The 20,824-nt window shown below is 44.8% G+C and overlaps 1 protein-coding gene across 7 annotated transcripts in view; it reads left to right on the plus strand.

The window, feature by feature from the left end:
* The window catches only part of MYO3B (myosin IIIB), a 270,696-nt gene that overhangs the window by 82,647 nt on the left and 167,225 nt on the right, over window positions 1-20,824 (plus strand). For all 7 annotated transcript variants that reach the window (XR_015946782.1, XM_088656726.1, XM_060281215.2 and 4 more), the window contains one exon: window positions 7,387-7,452. Coding sequence is in view for 6 of the 7 variants with exons in the window: in XM_088656726.1 (XP_088512852.1) it covers window positions 7,387-7,452 (66 nt within the window). In the remaining variant the exon portion in view is untranslated. The remainder of the gene's footprint in view (window positions 1-7,386; window positions 7,453-20,824) is intronic.

Below are 20,824 nucleotides of genomic sequence, written 5' to 3' on the forward strand. Positions count from 1 at the left end.
AGCGCGGTGCCACCCCGGCGGCCCGTCTACAACCCCAGCCAGCCCTGACTACAACTGTATGATCTCTAATCCCTTACCCAGTGTGTTTGGTTGGTAGAATTTCGCTTAGTCCTGCCTGCTGTTTAGAAACAGGGTTATAATTATAATTATTTATTGAATTTATATACCGCCCTATGCCTGGAGGGCGGCTCGCACAACAAAACCAGAACAGCATAAAATATATAACCAAGATAAAAACAAGAACCAATAATAATAATAATAATAATTTCTACCCCGCCCATCTGGCTGGGTTTCCCCAGCCACTCTGGATGGCTTTCAACAGAACATTAAAAACAGAATAAAACTTCATACATTAAAAACTTCCCTAAACAGGGTTGCCTTCGGATGTCTTCTAAAAGTCAGATAGTTGTTTATTTCCGTGACATCGGATGGGAGGGAGTTCCCCAGGGTGGATGCTACTACCGAGAACGCCCTCTGCCTGATTCCCTGTAACCTCACTTCTCGCAGTGAGGGAACCGCCAGAAGGCCCTCGGCAGTGGATCTCATTTTAAAAGGACATAGGATACATCCTAAATAGTTATCCGTAACGTCTTATGTCTTTTAAAAGTTGGTTAGTTGTTTCCTTCCTTGACATTTTATGGGAGGGCGTTCCACAGGGCGGGTGCCACTACCGAGAAGGCCCTCTGCCTAGTTCCCTGCAACTTGGCTTCTCGCAATGAGGGAACCGCCAGAAGGCCCTCGGTGCTGGACCTCAGTGTCCGGACAGAACGATGGAGGTGGAGACGCTCCTTCATGTATTTTAAGATACTGAAGAGGATGCCCCACCCCCACCCAAAAGAGGGATAACGAACTTAGTTAACGAAGACAGATAATTTCAACATTTACCTCTTGGCCAGCAGCCACAGAGAGATTAAAAAAATGAAACATGTGCACGACCCCTTAGATTAACAAATAACTATTCTGCATCAGTATGCTTTATCTGGGAACATATGGAGTATGAAATTCCATTTAAGGGATTTACATTTCTTAATGCAAGCAATTAGGTGTGTAGTAAAGTCTCGTTATTACACGTGATTAATCTCTCTCCCCCCCACACACACCAATTTTTTTTAAAGTGCTCATTTAGTACACTAGCTTTAAGTTCAAGTGGGATGTATTTTAAGACCCAGTAACTGCTCACATATGGCTATATCTCTGACCACCACATTCCATACTCCTCAAAGCTAATTTTTTGCCTGAGCCTGTTTGCCTGAGTCAGCTCCTGGGCCTGATGCTCAGCCACTAATTCTCCCATTGGAAACAATGCAGCTGCCTTCAGTAATGTATCTGCTCATGCCTGGTGGTGGTGGTTGTTTTCTTGGGAAAATATTTTGCTGTATTGATTGAAGAAATAAACAGGGTATGTTTTTGCCTATCAAATATTTCCCCCCTCCGGCTTTGTCCCATTTCCCCCCCACCCCTCTCCGTGCAAAAGCTCACTATCAAGATCAAGAAGTATTCAAGATCAGTGCAGTGACTCCCTCCCTCTTCCTTTGTTGCCCATTTTAAATCTATTAGCTGTGATCTGTAATTAGGTGCACAGCTTAAAAGAAAGAACAAATGCTGTCCACTGAACCATGGTGCTCGCCTTCATGGCTAAAAAAATATATATGACCCATTTGGTTTTACCAGCTGTGACTTTGGAGCCAGGCTCAATGACATAAAACTCAATAGATTAAAACGTTTCCAGTTGACTAGACATCCAGAGGGGCATGACAAAGGGTCCCAGACCACTGCAGAAAAAAGGAAAAGGTAGGTTTTGTTGGTCCCATATGCTGCATTTCCTTCCTTCCTTCCTTCCTTCCTTCCTTCCTTCCTTCCTTCCTTCCTTCCTTCCTTCCTTTTGCTTGGGGGTGGATCTCATATGGTGGTTTTGCCTTAGAGCAGGCATCCCCAACCTTTGGCCCTCCAGATGTTTTGGACTACAATTCCCATCATCCCTGACCACTGGTCCTGTTAGCTAGGGATCATGGGAGTTGTAGGCCAAAACATCTGGAGGGCCGCAGTTTGGGGGTGCCTGCCTTAGAGATTGGTAGAGTCTCCACCTTCCAAGACAATAATGCCCACTCACATCACAAAGAGCTCATATAACCCACCTATTCTCAGCAGCCAGAATCATCATAACCAGACACTGGAGAGACCTGTCAGGAGTAAGCATGGAACAATGGTCTCAAATAGTATGGGAAACAGCCTTATTAGAAAAACTAACCAAGAAACTGAAACTGACACGGGGACAAATAGAAGAAGACGCCTTCAGCCCAGTATGGCTCCCCTTTATCACATAAACAGCCCCAAAAGACAACGGCAAGAATCCACCAACAGCATACAAATCAAAATGGCTAACCTGATTCAAAAACACCCACCCGCCCCACTCACACGTGAAAACAAAGTTCACCACAGCCAACCACAAACAAACAACCGCCCCCTAGGCCAACCCCAACCTCTCTCCCCACCAAAGGAACACAAGCGAATAGCAAAGAGAACCTGCACAAGCGCTGCTGACACAAATCCCCACACATACATTAAGTAAAAATAGAAACATAGCCACCCAACCCCCACGCACCATGGCCCCCTCCACCTCTTTCCCCCTTTTCTTCCTAATGTAACACTAATGTCTCAACAAATGAAACTGATCTGTAGAAAAGGTAACTTGAAAAAAAAGAGACATTGCACAATACTTTTGTAAACCAAGAAATCTTTGATAAAAAATAATGGAAAGGAAAGGAAAGAAACCTACTTCTGCAGACAGTGCCAAGCAGTGTTTCTACAGCCAACACCACAGTACCAGAAGAACATTTTGACTTCTTTGGGCTGCCATATTTCAAATAGTGAAAATCCGGACATAAACGTTGTTGAGCATTTTGGGTCAAAGTTGTTGAGCTTTCTTTCTTTTGTCAAAGTGTTGTTGAGCAAAATTGCCAAAAATACGTTTTTAAGAAAAAATGCCAAAAACAACACAGTTGACATGGGTTGCCATACGTTTGGATTTTCCCAGACATTTTTCCCACTTTCCGCCCAGACGCTGCTTGCGACTGGAGTATGTCTGGGAAATTCCAGACGTATAGCAACCCTAGACTTGGCATAGCCTCCAACATTTCTCTGATGAAAATAGGGATGTCTTATTCCATAATAATAATTTAAAAATTATTTACATCCCGCCCATCACTCAGGGCTGCTTCCAACATATACAAAAACATAATAAAGCCTTTAAGATTTAAAAACTTCCCTATACAGGGCTGCCTTCAGGTTATATAGTTACTTATCTCCTCGGTTCGGGGGCTGCATAACTCTATACCCTCCAACATTTCTCCAATGAAAATAGAGACGTTGTAGGAAAAGAACTGAAGGCTAATTGGATTTAAAGAATACCTGGCCTCTAGAATTGACCCCTCCCTTCAAGTTGTCAGTTAAAAAGAGGCACACTGTCACTTACCTCAAGATATTTCATTTCTCTCAGTATGTTACATTTTTCTATTATTAAAGCTTTGCTTCCCATATGTACGTAAGCTGTTTACGTCACTGGATGAAAAGATAAACTCCGCTAAAGAAGGAGAAGGTGGAACATCTTACATTGGGTGAATGAGGAGATTTTTCTCTGACAGGAGGACTGATTTTTAGTCACCCCCCTCCAAAACAGACATCTCCTCCAACACTTCTCTGATGAAAATAGGGATGTCCTAAGGAAAACCAGGACATTCCAGGATCAAATTAGAAACCAGGACGGCTTCTATAAATCCAGGACTTACATGTGGAGGGTCTGACTTGGTACGGCTGCCATTTTTAACTTTGCTGTTTTCACCACAATGGGACTTGTACAGAACTTATTCAGGAATATGTGCCATTAAACGTGTTCAGATTGCCATTGCTGCTTCCCCCCTCCCCCCTTAAAAAAACAACCACCCATAAATTATTCTCTGCACATCTTTGGACAGGGAAATAGCTTCCATGTAGGAGGGTCCAAGTGTGATTTTCGGACAAGATTAACTCCATACCTCTTACTTATAAATCAAACCCTATCTCAAGACACACGTTTTTTGAATTCATGTATTGTTTGCACCTGTGCATCTGTGGCAAAAAAACCCCCGAAACATGCAAAAACTTTTGAAATGTGAGGAAAGCTGTGAGAAGGGTGTATCTACACAGATGCTCCTGTTTCCTTTGAGTGGAAACAGTTGTACATTAGTGGAACAGAGTGGTAAAAAAGGTAAACGTAAAGGAACCCGGAACAGTTAAGTCCAGTCAAAGGCGACTATGGGGTTGTAATAATAATAATAATAATTTATTATTTATACCCCGCCCATCTGGCCGGGTTCCCCCAGCCACTCTGTGGCACTCGTCTCACTTTCAGGCCAAGGGAGCCAGTGTCTGTCCACAGACAGCTTTCCGGGTCATGTGGCCAGCATGTCTAAACCGCTTCTGGTGCAATGGAACACCATGAGGGAAACCAGAGTGCACGGAAATGCCATTTACCTTCCCGCCACAGTGGTACATATTTATCTAATTGCCCTGGCGTGCTTTCGAACTGCTAGATTGGTAGGAGCTGGGACAGAGCAAAGGGAGCTCACCCTGTTGCGGGGATTCGAACCGCTGACCTTCTGATCAGCAAGTCCAAGAGGCTCAGTGGTTTAGACCACAGTGCCACCCATGTATACCAACAGCATCATGTTCTCAAACTAAGGATCTTGACAGTAGGGTACATGATGTTTTAGCCTTTATGTCCCTGTACAGTGGACCCTTGGGTTACGTTACGTTTGGGTAACATAACTTTCGGGTTGTGAATGCAGCAAACCTGGAAGTGTAGCAAACCCGGAACCCGTGCGCAGAAGCAGCGCCTCTAATTGCGGATTTTTCGGGGTACATGCAGACCCCTGGAATGAATTAGATTCATATACAGAGGGTCCACTATACTAGCTTAAATCTCAAGGAGCGTACTGCAGTTGGTGGCTGTGCAGGAGTTGGGGAACACATAGAGAAAAGAGGACTTGGGCCTATAGTCCTACTGATTCTGGACTGGCTTCTCAACCCACATATGCCCCATGCATTTAAAGCACATGACTTTCCCCAAAGACTCCTGGGAACTGTAGTCTTATCTCACAGGGCTCCAATTCACGGCACCCTTAACAAACAACAATTCCCAGGAGTCTTTGGGGGAAGCCATGTGCTTTAAATGTATTTATTTATTTATTTATTTAATGTATGTATTTATTTAAATGTGTATCCATGACCTCATCCACGCCTGCTTGTTTAATAGTTGTTGTTTAGTCCATAGCATGCCAGGCACTCCTGTCTTCCACTGCTTCCCGCAGTTTGACCAAACTCATGTTCGTAGCTTCGAGAACACTGTCCAACCATCTCGTCCTCTGTCGTCCCCTTCTCCTTGTGCCCTCAATCTTTCCCAACATCAGGGTCTTTCCCAGGGAGTCTTCTCTTCTCGTGAGGTGGCCAAAGTATTGGAGCCTCAGCTTCAGGATCTGTCCTTCCAGTGAGCACTCAGGGCTGATTTCCTTAAGAACTGATAGGTTCGATCTTCTTGCAGTCCATGGGACTCTCAAGAGTCTCCTCCAGCACCATAATCTGCTAACCTTGACATGGATTTTTTTAAAATAGAAATTGCAGGTAGATGTTTCCCTCTGTTCACTGTTTTCCGGATTAACCTCTGCAGGTGGGATCTGTATGCACTGCTTCTGGTTCTGTGATGCAGGGGGTGTTGGTAGGGACACATTTAATGGAACATGGGAGTAGGCGTTAATGTCACCGAATACAACCCATCACATTACTTCCCTAATAGTAAATGGGATAAATGATGCATATCCTGCAAGTATTTTGGATTTCCCCCTTCTCATTTTGTGCTGGTGCTATACCAAAGGAGAAAAGTAATAACACATTCAGCTCAGATAACATGACAAACTGCAATGAAATAGGATAGCTGAAATGGTTTTGAATAGATACAGATGAATGGAAATGGGCCATTTATTACGGAGCCATAATGTCTTTACTGTGGCTTGATTTGTTTTGATTGTGCGTGCGTGTGTGTGCATGGGATGTGTAGAAATGGTAAAACCCAACTCTCATTTGCTCGTTAACTTTGCTCCAGTTTATGCTGCATTTCTGACTCTTGCTTTCTCTTTTTGCTTTCAAACCTTGCTATATATTGCTCTGAACTGAATGTGGGGTTTATATTTATCAGCAATCCTGTTCTTGCAAGCAGGTTGTGTTAATAATAATAATAATAACACAATAGTTGTGTTAATAATAATAACTATTATTATTATTATTTCTACCTTGCCCCTCTGGGCGGCTTTCAACAGAACATTAAAAACAGAATAAAACTTCAAACATTAAAAACTTCCCTAAACAGGGCTGCCTTCAGATATCTTCTAAAAGTTGGATAGTTGTTTCCTTCTTTGACATTTCATGGGAGGGTGTTCCACAGGGCGGGTGCCACTACCGAAAAGGCCCTCTGCCTGGTTCCCTATAACCTCACTTTTTGCAGTGAGGGAACCGCCAGTAGGCCCTCGGAGCTGGACCTGTCTGGGCTGAATGATGGGGGTGGAGACGCTCCTTCAGGTATACTGGGCCGAGGCCGTTTAGGGCTTTCTAGGTCAGCACTTTGAATTGTGCTCGGAAACGTACTGGGAGCCAATGTAGGTCTTTCGGGACCCCTGTTATATGGTCTGTTAACCACCTACTGTTGCTGTGTTACTTGCTTTTGGGTATTTTTGCTGTAAGGCGTGCTGCTTTCCACTTTGCGCAGGGTTGTGGACCCAAAGGTTCCTGTGCTTCCATGAAAAGAGCCTTCTTCTCATGGAAGGAGGCCTTCTCTTGAAAAGCATCCTTTGCCAGACCAAGGGAATCTTTGATTCCAACCCTTCATTGCAATCATTCATCCTGTTTACATATACAGTGGTACCTTGGTTGTCGAATGGCTTGGCTCCCGAACAAATCGGCTCCCGAACACCACAAACCCAGAAGTAAGTGTTCCGGTTTGCAAACGTTCTTTGGAAACCGAACTTCCAGCACAGTGTCCAATTGAATGCAGGAAGCTCCTGCAGCCAAATAGAAGCTGCGCCTTAGTTTTTGAACGGTTCTGGGAGTCGAACGGGCTCCTGGAACGGATTAAGTTCGACAGCCAAGGTAACCACTGTAGTTAAACTTGTTAACTTTAGGAAGACAGAGCATATGTCCCTGCAGCTTCTTTAGTAGTGGCAAAAGGATGGAATAATCTCTTTGTTCTCCCTGCTTTTAAACAGCAGAGAGCAGCTAGGCCTGGGCAGTGTCAAACCCCAGATGCTGTAGGAAAATTCATTTGGTTTAGTTTTGTTCTTATAAAACATTTGTGTTTTCCAGGAACCCTCCTCCTACTTTGTTTCAGCCAGAAAATTGGTCTAGAGGATTCAACCACTTCATTTCCCAGTGAGTACAACCCTTTTCAGTTTTAAGCAGCTTACCTTGTGTGCCGTTATTGCAAAATGATATGCAGCAAACCTTTGGCAATGAAATTTCCTTCCTGCAGACAACAGCTCTTTTTAGCTTTTGTTTACATTACATAATTCCTTCTCAACTTTTGTCTTGAGGAAAACTACAGTTTCGCAGAGGATATGGTGTGATCTGCATTTGAAATTAGTGTCCTAATAGGTTTAGGTCTGAACACCCTACTGTCATTTTTCTTATCCTTAATATTCTTATAAGAAAAAAAACTGCTCCTTTTCCCTTATAAGGTACCCAAGAGCCCATATAGAGTCCTTACGTAGGTTCTCTTTTGGTAGGAGAAAATAACAGAGGCCAACCAGAGAATATTGAGAAGCACACAACTTTGTTGTATCACATTACGCTGATTCTCTGAGTTCCCTGAAATGTCTTCAAATGCATGAATTATGTAGGACATGCTTTTGCGCAGCATTTGGGGAGGGTGCCTTCCGGAGTGATTGCCCCAGGCACATTGGTGTGTGGGGTGGTGCACTGCTCATGCTGCCCTCCCCGAGCCAGCCCTACGCCACTTTGTGAGGTGTCGCTCCAGCGGTTGGCGTCGCTTTGGCAGCAAAGGCCGGCTTGGCACAGCGGGCTCTGTTCATCCCCCGGGCCCTGTCTTAGAAACATTCCTTGTAGAGCTGCTCAGTGAGGGTGTGTGAGAAGCAAGCAACATCCATGCACCCTTGATCCTAGCCTTGCCTGGGATTGAAGGGCCCATGGATGTTGTGCCCTTCTCATTCCACACTCCCCGAGCGCTCTGGCGGCAGCTGCAGTGAGAATTGGCCAGGCACAATGGGCTCCTATGCCCTCTGTACCCCACCCCAAGCACAGGCACAATCGCCCTCCCCAGGCGCCGTGGGAACATGCTCTGACGCCACTTTGTACCATTCTGAATTGATGGTTTGTATGGTTAAGGTTGGTTAATAACACCAAGAACCTCTTCCTCGCTTATCACCACTCTTTGCCCCAGTTCTTCAGATTCCCTTCTTGAGAAAGTTAGTTGAAGCACAAACATCTGCCCTACATCTCCTCCAGTAAAGACAGATGGAAAGAATCCATTCAGTTTTGCTTTTCTCTCTCTCCTTTTTCTCCTTTAGCACACCTTTGACTCCCTTGTTGCCCCAAAGTCCCAAAGTAGCTTTTAATATATGGTGACCACTGGCATTTGAGTTATGAGTCATTCCAAATGGGGGGCTTGATTCCCACTTAAAAAGTTATTTTCTTTTCCTTTTTTTTTAGAAATTAAAAGCATCAAGCTGTACAGCATCGAACTGTTTGACCGTTAGTGATAAATGACTCATTTATATGCATTAGTTATGCATTTGTCAGTGCCTGGCTTGTGACAGTTTCATTTTGATAAATTAAAAGAAATGATTGTAGCAAGTCCATTGTGCCTTTTATCCGAATGTTAGGACCATGCCTGATGTTCCCGTCACCCTTGTGATGAGTGGTTGAATTTTCAGTAATTCCATTATCTACCTCCTCCCTGATGTTGACTATAATTTGCATAACAAGCTTATCTGGTTCAAGTTGTGGTCCAGACCTATGTAGCTACATAGAAGGGAGTGTGCGCCTTCAGACATGTGCATTTCTGAATTCAGCTCTAATACAGCCATTCTCCCCCTCTAGCTGTCATCACCAAATCCTTTTAGGGTCTCGTTCAGAGCAAGTGCTCTGCTTCATATGCCAGTTTTCTTTAGCTTGTGCAGAATTGCCTTTTTATTGTTGGCACATTGGTGTTGTTCAGTAGATTCGATATATATTTAGTTAGAGAACACAGTCCTGGTCAGCAATTATTTTAAAATTGTAGCCATGGACCCACTGGGAAAAGAGTGGGAACAGGGGCATGTCTGACATGCCTAATGGGGTGGCAAGAATTTGATTGGGGTGCTACAACAGGGGACAGACAAGAAGTCTTTGGAGGCAAGATTGAGCCAGCTGCCGATCCTTACAATTTTTTTTTACAATAAGAGAAATTTACCCTTTCTCAGTGTGGAGAGGAACGGCACTGAATTACTTTTCATCGCTCAGCTATTAAAGGCTTGGGGGTTGAGTTTCTGAGGCGGGGGGGGGGATTTGCAACCACAGCGTGATACATTTACTTCCAGGTTTTCCTTAGCTTTACATTCATGGTTATGTGTTCATTCTGTCTTGATACGTATTGTATCATATGACATATATACATAAAAGGTAAAGGCGCCCCTCACCATCAGGTCCAGTCGTGTCCGACTCTGGGGTTGCAGTGCTCATCTCACTCTATAGGCGAAGGGAGCCAGCGTTTGTCCGCAGACAGCTTCTGGGTCATGTGGCCAGCATGACAAAGCTGCTTCTGGCGAACCAGAGCAGCGCACGGAAACGCCGTTTACCTTCCCACCGGAGCGGTCCCTATTTATCTACTTGCACTTTGATGTGCTTTCGAACTGCTAGGTGGGTAGGAGCTGGGACCGAACAACAGGAGCTCACCCCGTTGCAGGGATTCGAACCACCGACCTTCTGATCAGCAAGCCCTAGACTATGTGGTTTAACCCACAGCGCCACCTGGGTCCACTATATATACATAAGGAGTGCAGTGAACAGTTCCAGTTTTTATATTGGCCCAGTTCACATAGCATGCTAATCCATGGTTTAGTGAGATATACATGAGCAGAAAGGAATTGCTGTGGGCCGTGGTCCTACATGCGCTCTCCTCTCCCATCGCCACCTTCCAAACAGCTGCAGGGTGGAAAAAAAGAAAGCTTTTATTTGTTTTCCCTTAAACTTTGTTGTCATGTTGTGACAAACTGGGAACTGTGGTTTATAACAAACTCAGGTTAGGTTACCATAGCAGCTTCGGAAATGACAGCTTTAAGCTGACTTGTTTTGAATCTGCCCAGATGTTGTTATAAACCAGGATCTCCCATCTGGATGGCACAATAAAATGAGAGTCAAAGAAAGTAAGGGGGAAGCTGCCAAAATCTTTCACCCAGTGATGCAAGAAGAGAAGAGGAATAATGTGTCCAACTCTTGCCACAGCTTGTTCCTGCTCATGAATATCTTACCAAACCATGGTTTAGTGTGACGTACAAAACAGCTGATTGTGTTACCTTAAGCAAGAAGGTTTTAGAGGCTCCAACTTTATTTATCAAAACTACAAAAAAATATTATCCAGATAATCTTAGACAAGAGCAAGTTCTCACTTATTTCATTTAATTTCATTCCACGGAATGAAAAGGGTTAGCTTGCTTAAGTTACACCTCAAATTCTGTCTTGGTTTCTCTACAAAACAACAAAACGTTAAAGAAAGCCTTTCTGAAGCCTTGCAGAACAGAGCCATGCAATTAGCCATCAATCCCTTTGAAGTTCAAAATTGTTTTAAAAGTTTGCTCCCTTTGAAGAACTGAACAGATAAAAGGCTTAAGTAACTGGAATTGGTCATTTCCTGATCAAGTGTTACTGTGGAGGAGCAGATTAAGAAGGTGTATCCTAATTTATTATTATTCAACCTCTGGAAAGGCTATTTCACATTTACTCAAAACCCTCCTGATTATGACTATGACATACTTCATGGGCAGGTTGAAAAACAAAGGCTGCAACTATTCAGAACATACGTTTGATACATATTTAACCAAAATGTTAAAGACTGCTGCTACTACTACAAGTATTCTTATACAGTTTTTCGGTGTCTGTTCACATCTATCCTTGCAACTGAATTACGAGTGGATTTGATACATTTTTGAGGCCACCCATTGTGGAATATGAACCAAGGGCTTTTCCAAAAGAGTTTATGTAGTACAATACTGTATCATTGTAGGTGTTTTATTCAACAGCTGAGTAGGCATTCTGTCTCAAAGTAGCCCTTCTGCTGTGCATTATTGCATTTTGTCAGCACCCAAAGTCTCATACTTTGTCAGCAAGACATTAAAAGACTTGCCCCCAGCTACTGCTTTTATTGCTATAGTGAAGTGTATGACTGCACCTATTGGGCAATGCCTGTGATGTCACTACTGACAGATACCACATACCATCCACATAATGCAACCTTCTACTTTTGTGCCCAGGGCATTTTGTGAACTTTCTATAATAGTCAGTTTAATTTAAAGTTATTGATTGGTGGGCACATTCTTGTTACGTCTTCGCCGTGTCTTAAAAAGCAGTAAAGCGCCACCTTCCTCTGCTCCTTGCCTGGTCATTTTCTGAACCTTTTTTTTTTTTTTTTTTTTGAGAAACATTTCCTTGCTGGATGGATAGTCTCTGGTTATGAAAAACCAGAGGGCTCATTCAGATCAGTTTGCAGGACAAAACAAAAACCAAAAACAATCCCAGCACTGTGGCCGTTTATCAAGATATGTCCATCTCCTGAGCTGTTATTTGGGGTCAAGATGTTCCACTAGGGGCTAACCCATATATATATTGCCCACAGACTTCCCATGTTCTATTGTGGCTGTGTGGTCTGCTGAGTGCAGACTGAAAAGTGGTTGAAGCAATGAATGGGATTCTTAGCTTTGGACAACGGACTACACCCCAGCCACCCAAAAACCGGAGGCTTCTACCACCCCCCAAATCCTTCCACCCTCCATCCAGACAAGCGAGAGGAATTATCATAGTCCAAGTACACATTTCACCTGGGCAAAAGAACTTGAGGAGGGCTCAGAGGAGAACCAATGTCGCTTGTGGAGAGTGTCACTTGTGGAGAGAGGATGTGGCCTGGGAGTGAGGGGTGACCATGGAAAAGTCCCAGGAATCAGACAGAGAGGACTAGGTGGTTGCATGTGGCCTACGATGCTAAGCTTCCCCGCCCCAATGAAGTTTATTCCCATAAGCTTGGATGACTGGCTAAGAATTTACTCACTTGTAAGCTCTTTATTTTCCTCAGAACTGAACCTGAGTCCTCTTATATTTCTCAGTGCCTTCAGTAAGTTAAAGCTGTTGGGGGGCAGGTGCTCAAATAATTTTGCTGCCAGAGGATTTATTGCAGCTCGGTTTGGTGGCATTCCAGTAGTCGAGTGTTTCTCTTTCCAGCAGGAAGGATTATAAATTTATGATACCTGGTTCTAAGGGGTGGATCGATAGATACATAAATGTGCCTTGTGTACTAGAATGTATATTATGCACTTGATAATTGAATACCTTGCAATACACTGAATCCTGCTTTGTGGAACCTGGGTGTAGCAGTAGGTAGCAAAAAAATAAAAACAAATCAGTTGTTTATCATGCTACTTTGGACACATGTCCTCAAGGCACCTCTGTTATTTGGGGGGGGGGGGAGTGATTTTCCTGAAAGGCGATGCAGCTCGAGAGATAATGCTGCCTGGGTACACGGTGATAGCAGGGATCCTATGGAATTGTGATGAAAGACAAAAGGAAAACAAAAAAATGGCCACAGGCAAAGCTATCCCCGTTTCCCTTCATTTTCTTTTCAACAACAGCAATATAATGCAGCAGTCTGAAGACAGGCAGGTAGCGGGAACAGATGAGCAGATGTGAAAGAGCAGACGCATCACTGGGTCATTATTACAAATGGGTTTCATGATGTGCTTGTTCTCGTCCACCTGTCTGCAGCGTGTGGCTGGCTTAGCGTTGAGTCAGAGCTACACACGGGAGAAGCAAGAGATGAGCCATTCAGGCAGATGGTTGCGTATGAGGGGGAAATGGGAGGGGGAACGAAGCATCATCCCCAAAGAAACTTGCCTTTCAGTGCTGGGTGTAACGAATGCTGTTCTTTCCCCTCATGACTGGCCCTGCCGTTGGGCTGAGAGAGGCAGTTGCCTTAGGCGGCAAATGCTAGGGTGGTGGGGGAAGAGAGAGTCATTCAGGCAGGTGTTTGTTTATAGTAAGGTGAAGGGACTAACCATTTAGATTTGTTTCCCCAAAGGTTTGCTTTTCAATTCTCATAATGTGGCCCTTCTCCCTCAGGGCCAGCCCTGCTATCGGGCAGTGTGTGTTGTCTGCCTCCGGCAGCATATGTTGAGGTGTGTGGAGAGTGAGTTGTGGTGAGGTGTTGGAGAACAGTGCTATATGTGCCGTGTAGCTTGCCCTCAAAAGATTCCATCAACGGTGTCTCTGAAAATTTTTACACATCACTTGGGAAGACACGCGAACTAATGCCAGTGTACTGGAAGAAGCAAAGTGTTGAAACAATGATTCTTCAACATCAACTTGGTTGGACTGGCCATGTTGTTTGGAAGCCTGATTATCATCTTCCAATGCAACTACTCCATTCTGAACTTAAAAATGGAAAGCGTAATGCTGGTGGTTAACAAAAGAGGTTTAAAGACTCTCCCAAGGCAAATATGAAAAAATGTAATATAAACACCGACAATTGGGAAACACTGGCCTGTGAGCGCTCCAGTTGGAGAACAGCCTTTACCAAAGGTGTCATGGGCTTTGAAGACACTCAAACTCAGGACGAAAGGAAGAAAGGTGCTAAGAGGAAGGCATGCTTGGCAAACCTTCACCATGATCAACTCCTGCCTGGAAACCAATGTCCCCACTGTGGAAGGACGTGTGGATCCAGAATTGGCCTCCATAGTCACTTACTGTTAAAACCGTGTTCATGGAAGACAATCTTACTCAGCTAAGAGTGATCGCCAAATAAGAAGAAGCCCTGTGCTCCTATACTAGCCTGCTGCCCTCCGAAGTAACGCAATATGTTGAATCCATATTTAACTGCTGGTCCAGTCAGCTTCTGTACATTAAATGGGAGGGGTAACTTGTTCATTGCCTCAGTCAGCAAAATTCCCCTGTGCCTGTTTACCCTTCCCATCCCCACTGCGACAACCATTAAGCCTTTGAAAAACCTGGCTTAAAATAATAATAATAATAAACGTTTCTGCTGTTGTGTTGCTGGATTGCTTGTTGTTTTGAATTTATCTCGTTCTCTCACTAAAATGGATTCAACATCTCTGATGAGGCTGTGGTGTATGTAGAAGGATATAGCTGTTCCGCCCTGCCATTTCTGTGAGCAACTGGTATAATCTTAGGACCTCCTTTGACTATTAATGTCTCTGTAGTTCCAATTTAAAAGCTGGATGAGATTTTAAAGATTCGGAAAAGAGTTTTGTAAGACTGGAGATGGACATTTGTCATTATTGTTTATATGCGCAGGAGGAAATAATTCCATCCACCTCCCCGTCTGTCATCAGTGTAAGGGGATTTGCCTCAGGGGAGTACAGAGCGGTTCGGCTTTCTTATCAGGAGAATTCTTGGTGGGACTGCTGAAGTGTTTAATGGAGGGGAAAATTAACATCTGAGTTGCAGCTGATTTTGTGACATGCAGCTGCCTGCTACAGATGTGACTTGCTTTGCTATTACGTCTTGTTTAAAGGTAAAGGTACCCCTGACCGTTAGGTCCAGTTACGGACAACTCTGGGGTTGTGCGCTCATCTCACTCTATAGACCGAGGCAGCCGGTGTTTGTCCGCAGACAGCTTCCGGGTCATGTGGCCAGCATGACTAAGCCGCTTCTGGTGAACCAGAACAGCGCACAGAAACGTCGTTTACCTTCCCACCAGAGCACTACCTATTTATCTACTTGCACTTGATGTGCTTTTGAACTGCTAGGTGGGCAGGAGCTGGGACTGAACAACGGTGTCAGGAGTATGGGCAGGAGTCAGGCTCTGGGGCCTGTAGTGCTTTGCAGGACTGGGGCCTGCCTCAGCTTGTGCTGGAGAAGCAAGGAGTGGCCACTCAGGTGAGGCCACTTGATAACTCTCTGCACCTGGTGGCAAGAGCTGGGAGGGATAAAAGCTCAGCATTTTCCTTCAGCTCTTTGCCACAGCAACACTATCGCTGCCTTGCTGCATCTGGCCTTCTGTTCCTTGATCCTTCGCCTTGCTCCTCGACCCTTGGACCTTCACCTTGCCGACACCTTGCTCCTTGACCCTGCGACTGCCTGCTGCTGGACCCTCAGCCCTGCACCTGTTCCTGCTTCTAGACCACCATCTTGCCTCTGGTCCTGATGTCCTCAGCCAGGGCTTCAACCGCCCGCCGACCGGACCATGACAAACGGGAGCTCATCCCATCGTAGGGACTCGAACTGCAAACCTTCTGATTGGCAAACCTTCCAATTGGGTTTAGACTACAGTGCCACCCGCACCCCTACATCTTGTTTTGACTACTGTAAAACATTTTATGTGGACCTGACTTTGAAGGCTGCTTGGAGCTGGGTTGTGGCTCTTGCCTTTAAAGCCCTGAACAGGTTGGGATCAGGGCATAGAAAGGTTCACCTTTTCACTCATGAACCTGCTCCAGGTATTAAGATAATTAGATGCCTGTTTCCCCACCCTCAGAAGTGAGGCCGGTGGTGGCCATTGAGGGGACAGGGCCTTTTCTGCCATGGCCTCCTGGCTCTGGAATGTACTCTCCTCAGAAAAACATGTCTTACGGTATTTCAAATTTGATGTCCTTTTGGCACCAGCTGAGTTCCCCCCCCCCCACACACAAGTCTTTCACAAGATCCAGAACAGTTTGGGTCTGTTTTTATGCTGATTTTGTTAACTTTAGAAATCATGTGATTTGTATTCTGTTGGTTTTAAATCTCTTGAGCCATTCTGGGAAACTTTGGACTGAAGATCGTGTTACCAACTTTTCATAGCAAAACTAGCAATACTGTGTTCCATGTTGACTTCCCAAGAAGCCATCACAGGATTAGGACTACAGCCATTATTGGAAATATCCAGCAGCTTGTTACAAACCATCATCACCTCATAAGAACTTTGTCTTCAACTTTCTGGCTCTCAGGGTTGGAGTAAATTTAATATATGACAGCAAAGCATTAAAGGAGAAAAAGCGAGTGACCCACAGCAAGTACCGTACCTTGTTCTCAATGTCAGCCACTCCAAGTGTCCTTATTTTCCAGGGACAGTCCCAGATTTACAGAAGCTGTCCCAGTTTCTGATTTGATCCTGGAATGTCCCACTTTTCCCTACGATGTCCCTATTTTCATTGGTGAAATATTGGGAGGGGGGGTATGGTAGGACGCCCCTATTTTCATTGGTGAAATTTTGGAGGATATGAAGTTATCAGAGCCATCTGAAGGCAGCCCTGTATAGGGAAGGTCTTTTTTAATGTTTAATGTTTTATTATGTTTTTATATATGTTTGAAGCTGCCCAAAGTGGCTAGGGCAATCCAGTCAGATGGGTGGAGTATTCAGTTTCCTTTAAAGCCCTCTTCATGTATTATATGGGACATGGGTGGTGCTATGGGTTAAACCACAGAGCCTAAGGCTTGCTGATCGGAAGGTCGGCGGTTTGAATCCCCGCGACGGAGTGAGCTCCCGTTGCTCGGTCCCTGCTCCTCCGTGCGCGCTGCTCTGGTTCGCCAGAAGCGGCTTGGTCATGCTGGCCACATGACCTGGAAACTGTACGCCAGCTCCCTCGGCTAATAACACGAGATGAGCACCACAACCCCAGAGCTGCCCACGACTGGACCTCATAGCTGCCAAGTCTCCCCTTTTCCCTGGGAAATCCCCGTTTTTCCAGCTGTTCCTAGCTGAAAAAACGGGGTTTTTTTGTTTCCCCCCGGTTTATTCTGGTGTGGCGGCCATTTTGGAACTGGCCGGAGCATGTTCAGAATCGACTTTTGATGCTGCTCTGCCCAGTTCCAAAATGGCTGCAGTGCGACTTCTGGCGCGGTGGCCATTTTGGAACTGGGCAAAGCAGCATCAAAAGTCACTTCTGAGCATGCTCCGCCCAGTTCCAAAATGGCGGCAGCGCTACTTCCGGTCTACTATTTCCGGCCTGGTCCCTTATTTCTCTGACAGCAACTTGGCAGGGTCCCTTTAACTTTACCTTTATGTATTATATGATTAAGTACCCTTTCTGTATCCTTGATGTCCAAGCACACTACGGGGGAAAGCCTATGTGCCTAGATCTCTACCCAAGCGAGCTGCTCTCTGCAGATGTCCGCATCCGATGAAATGATTACTGGCATGGAGCCCTTTACATTTATTCACTGCATGCAGATACATACTTTGGGAAGCTTACCAGATTATTCAATGTGGACTCATTGTTCCTGGAAGGTGGAAAGTTTGATAGCTGCTGCCCTTGGTTAATATGTTGCTCCTTTCTCCAGTTTAAGAAATAAATGCAAATACTGGGCTATATCTGTTCTGCCCTTCTTTGGTGAAGGAGATCTGTTTCTGAAAAGATATGCCACCACCTCTGCTTCGGTTGTGAAATCTATTTTCTATCCGTTTGTTCATTCGTAAATATTTGTTCACACCAGCTGGTTCCCCTTTCATTCTTCCGATTTGCTGGCTGCAGAAAAATGGCAGTTTACATTGTGCACATAGCTCTCTCTGCCTCAACAATGTTATCATCCAAATGCAAGCCGCTTGCCTGTGAATTAGGCCTCTGTGTTGCTTGTTCCCGTCTTAACAAATGCTGCCTCTTTGCCTGCCTGTAATTGTGACAGAATGAAATTGGTGTTTAGGAACCTGTAATATTAGATTTTAGTAACCCAGCAGACAACTAATGGCTGCCACCTCTGTTTAACGTAATGACACTAATGAATTCTGAGGATTACTTTTCAGCTTGGGGAAAACATGATGGAAGGTGCTGGAATTTCAAATTAGGTGATGGATTTGCATCCGTTGAGGCCAATATGCGCAGCATTTGTTTGCGTTTCAGTATATTTTACTCATACATTAACAATGGTCGTCCACCATTAGGGCAAAATAGAACCATAATACTAGTCAATAGGAACATTTGTTAAAGTGACTGTTAATGTGCAACTCCTTAAGTCTTCTTCAAGTGCTACTGTTAAACCAGCCGCCTTAGGAGCAGTTAGACGTTATCGCCCTCTTATCATTGTTGAAGAAAGAATCCAAGGCCGACCAATTGGCTTCTCTATGTGGGATGGTAGGGACCATACAGTCCAACTCCCAGTAAGAAGAATCCGGGATCAGCAGCGGCGCGGAAACGAAAGTCGCTTCTACGTATGTCCGGACATGCGTAGAAGCAACTTCTGGTGCCGCTCTGCCCGATTTCCAGTGCCCAGACATGGGCAGAGTGGCACCCGAAATCGGTTCTACGCATGTCCGGACATGCGCAGAAGGAGCCTCCCTGGCAGGTAGGAAATCCGGGGGATTTACAGGATTTTTCTCTGTTTGGGATAACAGCGGGAAACAGGTTTAAATACGGGGGTTTCCCGCGAAAAATGGGAGGCTTGGCAGCTATGGTAGGGACACCTTGTTCCCTTGTAGGCTGGCCTTGTTCCCTTGTAGATGGAACAGAACTTCTCCTTTGTGAGCTGACACACAGTCTATCAGTAGTGGTGCCGGATTTACGTATAAGCTAAACAAGCTGCAGCTTAGGGCCCCACTCTCCCCGCCCCCCAACAAATTAAAGGAAAAAACCAATGGTGTACATTTCCAAAATATAAGATAAAAAACAAATAAAACCTACATACAGCAACAGTGTTTTGTGTTGTGTAGGCTCCTACGATGTAAGTCATGGGCCCTGCCTGCTAGCCTGCTCCCTAAAATATCACTGGTTTGCTCATTTCTGTATATAGGGTGCCTACATTCTGCATAGACTGGTTGCAGGGCTACATGTGCAAATGGCTTTAGATAGCTATTAGGTCCATAAATTACCATATAGCATACATTCAACAACAACAAAAACCAGTGACCATTTGTTGACAAAGGACAACTGGACATTACTTCAGTAGCTTAGGGCTTCATCAAATCTAAATCTGCCCCTGATCAGTAGGTGTAGCTGAGGTTATCTGGGATAGTTCTCTAGAGCTATATATTATTGATTCCATAGGTTACTTTTCATTATAAGGCTAGCAATGCTGTGGGCTTTCAAAATATGATTTGGGGAAAATGGTTTTGGGAAATACGTCATTTTAAGAAATCTAGAATGCTAAACCTTAGCAATCTCCCTGGTCTAGGGCTTCTTCAGTATATTAAAAAATATCCAGCTTATCTTTCAACAAGAGGAAAGTTCCTAATGACTGTGGTTGTGCTGCCCTATATTTAGCAGTGCCATCTCATAAAGTAGCATGCTTTGTAACCTTAACAATTGCTGATGTGATGCTGGCTAGGTTGGCTTGAGAATGGCACATTAAATTAATCTCCTCTGAGTGAACTGGAGACTGGGTGCTAGATTGGTTTAAGGGGGAAGAGTGGCAGCTGCTATGAAGAAATTGCCTTGGATATTGAAAGAGTTCGCCCTTCTGGTTCCATCCCTGAGTTCTAAAGTCTCCTCAGTAGGACACCCTAAAACCACCGTCTGGGCTACAGAACTTATCAAGGGGATCCAGAGCTCAATGCAAGTAGGTTCCCTAAGATATCTACAAACTTTTAACTCATATAGTAGCTATTCTCTTTGCCTCGGGGCTGGCCAAGACATTAGGCGAGGTGAGCCCACTGCCTCAGGTGCCCAAAGCCCAGGGCAAGATTTGGGTTTGATGAGGCCCTAAGCTACTGAAGGTAATGGGGCCCTTTATATGTCCAGCTGTCCTTTGTCAGCAACAACAAATGGTCGCTGTTTTTTGTGTTGAATATATGCTATATGGTAATTTATGCTATATGGTAATTTATGGACGGTGATAGGTTAAGGGACCCAGGTGGCGCTGTGGGATAAACCACAGAGCCTAGGGCTTGCTGATCAGAAGGTCGGCGGTTCGAATCCCTGCAACGGGGTGAGCTCCCGTTGCTCGGTCCCAGCTCCTGCCCACCTAGCAGTTCGAAAGCACATCAAAGTGCAAGTAGATCAATAGGGACCACTCTGGCGGGAAGGTAAACAGCGTTTCCGGGTGCTGCTCTGGTTTGCCAGAAGCAGCTTTGTCATGCTGGCCACATGACCCGGAAGCTGTCTGCGGACAAACGCCGGCTCCCTTGGCCTATAGAGCGAGATGAGCGCTGCAACCCCAGAGTCGGACACGACTGGACCTGATGTTCAGGGGCCCCTTTACCTTTACCTTTAATAGGTAGATACCTAATATGGATGGTAATAGGTAGATACCTAATAGGTATCTGAAGCCATTTGCAGATAACAAAATATGTATTTTATCAAAGTCATTGTTGAACTGAAATACAATTAAGAAGAAGTATGTTTTGGGGGCCCCAAAAACAATGTAGGGCAGCACAACCACAATCATTATGACCTTTCCTCTTGTTCAAAGATAAGCTGGGCATTTTTTAATATACTGAAGAAGCCCTAGACCAGGGAGATTTCTAAGGTTTAGCATTCTAGGTTTCTTAAAATGATGTATTTCCCAAAACCATTTCCCCCAAAACGTATTTTGAAAGCCCACAGCATTGCTAGAGAGAGAGTGGGGCCCTAAGCTATAGCTTGTTTAGCTTATACGTCATTCTGGCACGGCTGAA

This window comes from Zootoca vivipara, chromosome 1 (assembly GCF_965207765.1).
Source record: "Zootoca vivipara chromosome 1, rZooViv2.hap1.1, whole genome shotgun sequence".
Taxonomy (NCBI): domain Eukaryota; kingdom Metazoa; phylum Chordata; class Lepidosauria; order Squamata; family Lacertidae; genus Zootoca; species Zootoca vivipara.